The following is a 7,152-nucleotide window of genomic DNA, read 5'->3' as shown; positions in this document are numbered from 1 at the left end:
GCGTCCGGCTGCCGGGGGCGCCGCGGGGCGGCCGGCCGGGCGGCGGACCGCGGGGGTGGGAGGCCGGCGGCGGTCGGGGCGGAGCAGGGAGGCCCGGGTGGCCCAGTCCTTCCGCATCTGCCTTTCCTGTCCTCTCCGCCAAGGGCCGTCCAGACTCGGGGCGCGGGCTTCGAGCCTGTCTACTTCGCCGAAGGCCACTCTGACCTGGACCCGCGACGCTTCTGACCTTCCCTGTCGGGTCTCCGGTCCGCTGCGCCCTGCAGCTGCTGGGCCCTCACCTGGAGCCCGGCCCGCGCTGGGCTTTCTCTCCCATACACCCAGGCAGCCCCGCCGAGTGTGCGGGTCCCCGGGGACGGGCTGCAGGGCACTGCTTACACCCAGCCCGAGGCTAGTCCCTAAGGGCTGGGAGGATCTTGCTAATCCCTGCGTGCCGTAGGCCGCCGTAGCGGGCATCTGGGAGCCGAACCTGAGCCCTCCTGGCCGGTCCCTCTGCTGGCGCAGACATCTGGGACTTTGAGACCGGGGATCCGGTTGCTGCGGCGCCCCTAGCTAGGGCTTCCTGCCGGCGCTGGCCTCGTCTGTCTGCTGCCTGAGGTGTGAACCGGGCCCTGCGGGGGACATCACACCTGGTCCCTCTGGGCCGTGGGCGAACCGCAGCCCGGGCGGGGTCTCTCTCCTGACCCCGGCTCTGAGTGTGAGGTTGTGTGGTGTGTCCGTCCTGGGGCGCTTCTCTACCTTGGGGTGCTTGGCCAGAACCACAGCTGCCGGGCTTCCCTCTGGGCCTTGACCTTCCAGGCCCCCGTGTGGTTGACCGTTCAGCGCTTGGGGTGCCCGCTGAGGATGCAGAGCCACCGTTCTCTCTGGGCAGCTGCCTCCTCCGTCCTGGACCGGTGACACCGCCCACCTCCGTAATGTGTCGCCTCTTTCCTGTCTCCCCAGTTGGAGTTTGGGGTTGGGTGGGGGTAGGTGTGCTTGTGGCAGGGGCACCGGGGGGGACAGTGCAGCTCTGCTCTGGGGCACCAGTGAGAGGTGAGTGCGGCTGGCAGGGCACAGGAAGGAGGGGTGGGCCGTGGCTGGAGGACAGACGGACACCACAGAGACCCCACGCAGAGCTCTCCTCCTGGCCTGCTGCCCTGTCATCCCCTGTAGCTGGAGCCCAGGGCGAACAGGCTGTTGTTGACCACAGTGAAGGGGTGGCCTGAGCTGTGTGTGACTAACCTGGGCTGGTTAGAGCCCCGCAGCCTCCACGTGGTGGGTAGGATCTGGGTAAATGGACAGCTGGGCCCCAGGAGGCTGAGGGAGTCCCTGACTGTAAGAGCCCTGAGGCGGGGAGAAGCAGGTCAGGTCACAGGCTGGAGACTCCAGCAACGACTGGCCTCGCGCCACAGAGGGTATTATTTTCAGTTTGCCCCCCAGGGGTAGGGGGGATGCTGGTGCTGGGGCCTCTGTAGGCCTCCGGCCCTGCCGGGGTGTGAGAGAGGAAAGACCATGGTTCTTATTTTTCCTTTCCCTCAAAAGACACTTGTTACCAGGCATTGATGCAATAGGGGGGCCCCCAGGAGGACATGGAGGGTGGGGGGCAGCAGGCCTCTGAACACTTGACTGAGGAGTGTCGGTGATGGTCTGCACTCAGCCTTGGGGATGCCGGCTGCCTTGGGAGCTGATGTGGAAGAAAGCTGGAGACGGAGCTGGAGACTGGGTCCAGCCCAGCTGGAGGCTGGGGGTCAGGCGGGGCTGCCCTGTGTTCTGCTCTCGAGGTGGGCGACGAGGGAGGGTGATGCCCGGACAACAGTAGCAGCCAGCTCCCAGCTCTGCCGGCTCCCTGGGCTCTCACCGTGGGCCAGATGCCATTCCCACTTCCCAAGGACCAATCCATCAGTCTTCATAGCAAACCTGGGAGGTGGGTGTTGTCATTCCTCTCGTGTTACAGATTTGGAAACAGGACAGAGGGAAGTGGCTTGCAGGCTAGAGCTGTAGTGAAAGGATGTGGCAGAGGCTGGGCTGCCCCAGGTTTGAGGGAGCTGATGGAGGCTGGGACAGACCTTTGGGACCAGAGGGGGAGCAAGCAGACGGGGAGCAAGCAGAAGTCTTCATGTTCAGACTGCAGGTGGTACATAGGAGGAGGGCTGCTGGACAGGTGAGAGTGCTGGCTCAAGAGGAAAGTTCCAGAAGCCGCTCTGGCACAGGATCCACATGATGATTCTCCTTAGAGAACTGGAGCAGCCCCAAACCTCCAGTTCCCCCTGCGCCTCCATTATTCCCCTGTGGAGGAGAGATTGGACAGGGATGGGAGTTTGTTTCCAGTCGGTGATTGGAGGCTGTTCATCCAGGCAGGGTCCCCGAAGGGGCCTCACAGCATATGTGCAGAGGGGGCCCTGGCACAGTCGTTGGGAAGTTCACAGAGTTCAAGGGCCGGTTTGTTTTTCTGGGGCCAGGTGCCACCCTGGCTTGTTCACCTTAATTGTATGGCCGGGTCCTGGCTGAGTGTGTGCCTGTTTCAGCCACCCTGCTTTTGGACGCGTAGGCTATGCCTAGATTGTTTGCTATTAGGAGCAGTGTTGAACAGGGTGAACAGGGTGAGATTCTAAGGGGATCTGCTGGATCCCTGGAACGCGTGTGTAAAATTACAGCAGATCTGCCTGCTTCTTCTCCAGGGCCTCCGTCATATCAGCCGACAGGTTGATTGCTATAAGCAAGTGTCTGTTTTTCTACCTTCTCTATGACACGTATCAGAATGTTTAATATTTGCCAATCTGATGTGTTAAATGGTAAGTCACATGAGTTTCCGTGAATTCTAGTGAGGTTAGACAGCTATTCCTTTATCTGCTGCTGTGTGAAAGTCACCTCTAAGTAAACAAATCACGCCTAAACTAAGTTGTTTAAAGCAACCATTTTATTATAACTTGTGCTGTTGTGGGTTAGGATTTTGGGCAGAGCTCGGCAGGGTGACTCCTCAGCTCCGTGTCCCATCCACTGGGGTCACTTCACAGTGCTCAGCTGTCACTGGGCCAGTCTGGGGACCATCGCACCCCTTCCAGCACACTCCATTGTTCCCAGCATTCCCAGGGCAGCCGGATTCAAGGGGGGACGCACCCTCTCCAGGAGGAATGTTTCCAGCAGTGTGATGTCTGCAATCCACCAGGACGTCTTCTAGTTACTTTACAGTCAGGCTTCCCCTTCTCTGCTCGCTCCACGCCGTGCCTCTCTTGGGATGTGTTGGTCTGTAGGAGCACTGCTGGTGTCCCAGACCTCCAGGGTGGGAACAGTTCCAGGTCTGGCCCTAGGAGGGGATGACGGGTGGAGCGTGGATTAGAAATTAGGGCCGAGGTCCGGGTGGTGAGCCTGGGCTGGCACGGAGGCTGAGGGCTGGTCACTGGCAGTGCCGATGGGGCGGAGGCCGAGTCACGGGTTCGTGGAGGGCAGCCCAGTGCACTGTGGGACCAACAGGAGGCCTGCATCAGCAAGGTGGGGCCTGCCTGGGGAGACCACAGACAGACTTGGTGTGGCTGCCCCTGGCCCTGGGCACTTGAGACACTGCATTCTTCCTGCCTGATGGCTTTGTCAGGAGGGTGTCAGATTCCGAGTTACCTTCCCTTCACCAGTCCATCAGGTCAGGGGAGGACGGGCAGCTGGGCAGGCAGGCTAAAGTCTTTGGTCTTGACTCAGCCCCGCAGGGAGAGGAAGAAATGGAGGGAGCCACAGGGCTACCTGTCACTGAGCTCCCACCCCCTGCCCTGTTTGGGTCTCCAGCCATGGTGTCCCCTCTGGTGACCGGCCTCGGCTGGGCCTGGTCCAGCCATGGCCTTCTGACTGTAGTGGGCTCTGGACGGAGGAATTTGTGTTCCTGATCACAGGACGGAAGGCGGCAGCAACCCTGCTGCCTGATTCCTGGTGTGTGTGCTTCCCCTGGGGAGTGTGGGGGAGGACCAAGCCATCTCAATGCAGAAATCAGCGCTCCTGGGCAGTACTGGCCCAGGAAGCCAAGGTGTCCCCACCCTCTGGTGTGCCAGACTGTTGGGTTCCTTATCTGCTCAGGCGGGTCTGACCACATTCCTGCAGCATGAGGGCTAATAGGTAGCTTCCTGGAGCCTGAAGGGGTGCCTCCCAGCCTAACTGACTTGCCTGAGAGGCAGCAGGAAGGTGGGGTCGGACGTCAGCTGCCCCAAAGGCCTCTGCTCACCTAGGGTTTCCCAAGCATCCCCTGTAGGGAGCTGGGTTTTCACAGGTCTGGTTGGGCGGGGGCTGGGGGTGGGGGTTTGCCCAGGGGTCATCTGGGTGACCGTCAGGGCCTTCATGTTCTGAATGGCACGACAGGTGGAACTCTGTGCCTCGCCACCCTGGCTCGCTGAGAGCACCTGAAGATGTGGCACGGACAGGAAGTGTCCTCTGGAGGGTAGCAGGCCATGTGCTGGCCTTCCCAGGGCCTAGCTGGGCGGTCCTGGGTGCTGCCCGTCCTGCCTGAATCCCTGTGCTGGGGCTAGGGAGGGGCCCAGGCCAGCCTGGTTGGGGCTCATGCTGTCCCCCCCTTGCAGCTATCCGGGTGACCTGCACGGGGTCCTGCAAGGTCTCCAGCAAGGCCAATGACACAGCGTGGGTGGTGGAGGAGGGCTACTTCAACAGCGCTCTGTCCCTGGCCGACAAGGGTGAGTCTGGGAACCCTTCCCTCACCTCATCCCACTGAGAGTGGGGTCTGTCCACCTGACTTCCCCATCCGCCTCTGGCATCCCCGTGCTAGCCCACCCTCTCCCAGGACTGTGCACCTTGCTGGATTTCTCTCCCTGGCAGGCACAGGGCATTGCCTGATGGGGGCTGGGTGGCTGAAGAGGGCCACCTTCTCCTGGATTTGGATGGGCTCCGGCCCCCGGAACAGCCCTGCCCCCTCTCCTGTTCAAGCCAAGCTCTCACCCCCATCCTTTGCCCAGGCCACAGCCCTGTGCTGCTGAGGTGCTGAAGACAGAGGCTGGGAGCCCAGCAGCCAGATGCAGTGTGAGCTGGTTGGCTGCAGGGCCTGCTTCTGTCCTGGACCCTGTGAGGTCACCTTGTCCCCTCTCCCCTACCTCCCTTCTGTCTCTGCAGGGAGCCTGCCTGCTGGAGAGCACAGCTTCCCCTTCCAGTTCCTGCTTCCTGGTGAGAGCCCAGCCTGGCCAGGCCAGGTGGTGGCAGTTGGCGAGGGTGGGTGGGAGGCGGAGTGGGGGGCAGTCGGGTACCAGTCCCTGCTCTCTCTCCAGCCACAGCTCCCACATCCTTTGAGGGTCCTTTTGGGAAGATTGTGCACCAGGTACGGGCCACCATCGACACACCACGTTTTTCCAAGGATCACCAGTGCAGCCGCGTGTTCTACATCTTGAGCCCCCTGAACCTGAATAGCATCCCAGACATCGAGGTGAGCCTGGGCAGTGGCCTCCTGGGTGGGCCCACCCTTGCCTGACACCCTGTCCCCAGCACAGGTGAGGCGGCCAGGGTCTGGAAGAGCAGCGGCCTCTCTGTCCTGAGCTGACCCCGAGGATCCCGCCTACCCACACTTGCCAAACCCCCTCTCTGTTCCCCTCCCAAGCAACCCAATGTGGCCTCCACCACCAAGAAGTTCTCCTACAAGCTGGTGAAGACAGGCAGCGTAGTCCTCACCGCCAGCACCGACCTCCGAGGCTACGTGGTGGGGCAGGTGCTGCGGCTGCAGGCTGACATTGAGAACCAGTCAGGCAAGGACACCAGTCCTGTGGTGGCCAGTCTGCTGCAGGTCAGAGTCCCCTCGCCTGCTGGGCCCTGTCCCCATGGGGCAGAGGAGGGGTAGGTGGCTGGCCTGCCCAGGCTCACAGGCTGGCCTTTCCCCAGAAAGTGTCCTACAAGGCCAAGCGCTGGATTTATGACGTGCGGACCATCGCCGAGGTGGAGGGCGCCGGCGTCAAGGCCTGGAGGCGGGCTCAGTGGCAAGAGCAGATCCTGGTGCCTGCCCTGCCCCAGTCTGCCCTGCCGGGCTGCAGCCTCATCCATGTGGACTACTACCTGCAGGTGGTAGGGATACAGGGGTGGGGTGGGAAGAGGGGCCGGTGGCCTGGCTCCTCACTCGCATAACCTCCCCAGGTCTCCCTGAAGACGCCAGAAGCCATCGTGACCCTCCCGGTCTTCATCGGCAACATCGCTGTGAACCACGTCCCACTGAGCCCCCGGCCAGGCCAAGGCCTGGTGGTGCCCTCAGCGCCACCCCAGGAGGAGGCGGAGGCTGTGGCTGGTGGCCCCCACTTCTTCTCGGACCCTGTCTCCCTCTCCACCAAGAGCCACTCACAGCAGCAGCAGCCGCCTGCAGCCCTCGGCTCTGTGCCTGGCGCCCCTGAACCCCATCCTCAGGATGGTAGCCCTGCCCCCCACCCGTTGCCCCCTCCCTTGTGCATCTCCACAGGTGCTACCGTGCCCTACTTTGCAGAGGGTTCTGGAGGGCCGGTGCCCACGACCAGTACCTTGATCCTCCCGCCTGAGTATAGCTCGTGGGGCTACCCCTATGGTGAGTGGGGGCCTGGGGCCTGGTAGGGAGGGGGAGCCACGGGCCCCATGCAGACCTGGCTCTCTCCCTGCAGAGGCCCCGCCATCCTATGAGCAGAGCTGTGGCGGTGTGGACCCTGGCCTGACCCCAGGGAGCTGACCCCATGTCGCCTTCTCCGGATGGGCGGACCTACGCCCTGGGACTAGGCTCCCAGGGCCTCGTGCCTTCGCTCCCGGCCTGGCCCGGCCCACTCAGGACCCGCCGCTGCCCGCCGTTCCCCGCGGCCTCTGCCTCCGGACCAGCTTCTGCCCCGACCAGCCTCCGCAGCCCCCCTGTAGTCGGCCTCTCCCCGGGGGTTGGGGCCTAGAGAGACTTGGTGTAAATAAAAAGCTTCATTTGTAGAGCTGGGCACAGTGGCCTGTGGGACGCCCTCCTCTGCCGGGTGTGTGTGCGTGTTAGGGTAGTGGCTGTTGTGGGTGTGCCCAAGCCCCCGGGCTTCTCAGCCCCTCCCCTCCCTATAGGGCACGCCCCTCTTAGCCTAGCCCATACATGCACGACACGCCCTCTGCGGGGCACGCCCCTTTCAGCCCCGCCTCTCCCTGCGGGGCACGCCCCTCATCGGCCCCTCTCCTCCCCGCGGGACACGCCCCTCCCCTCGGCCCCGCCCCTTGCCG

General features: G+C 63.0%; 1 protein-coding gene across 1 annotated transcript; it reads left to right on the top strand.

Moving 5' to 3' along the window:
- The first annotated feature begins 994 nt into the window (after positions 1–994).
- Positions 995–6,881, top strand: ARRDC1 (arrestin domain containing 1). Its single transcript, XM_029215680.1, has 8 exons — positions 995–1,900; positions 4,533–4,643; positions 5,077–5,127; positions 5,229–5,383; positions 5,555–5,737; positions 5,833–6,009; positions 6,082–6,499; positions 6,573–6,881. Exons 1-8 carry the CDS (start codon positions 1,642–1,644, stop codon positions 6,635–6,637), a joined length of 1,419 nt encoding a protein of 472 aa, XP_029071513.1. The 5' UTR covers positions 995–1,641; the 3' UTR covers positions 6,638–6,881.
- Positions 6,882–7,152: the final 271 nt, after the last annotated feature.

Source organism: Monodon monoceros, unplaced genomic scaffold, assembly GCF_005190385.1.
Source record: "Monodon monoceros isolate NGI ecotype Baffin Bay Population unplaced genomic scaffold, NGI_Narwhal_1 Contig7924_ctg1, whole genome shotgun sequence".
In the NCBI taxonomy this organism is placed as follows: domain Eukaryota; kingdom Metazoa; phylum Chordata; class Mammalia; order Artiodactyla; family Monodontidae; genus Monodon; species Monodon monoceros.
Note: the sequence above shows the minus strand (reverse complement) of the source record. Positions and strands in the feature narration are given on the sequence as shown.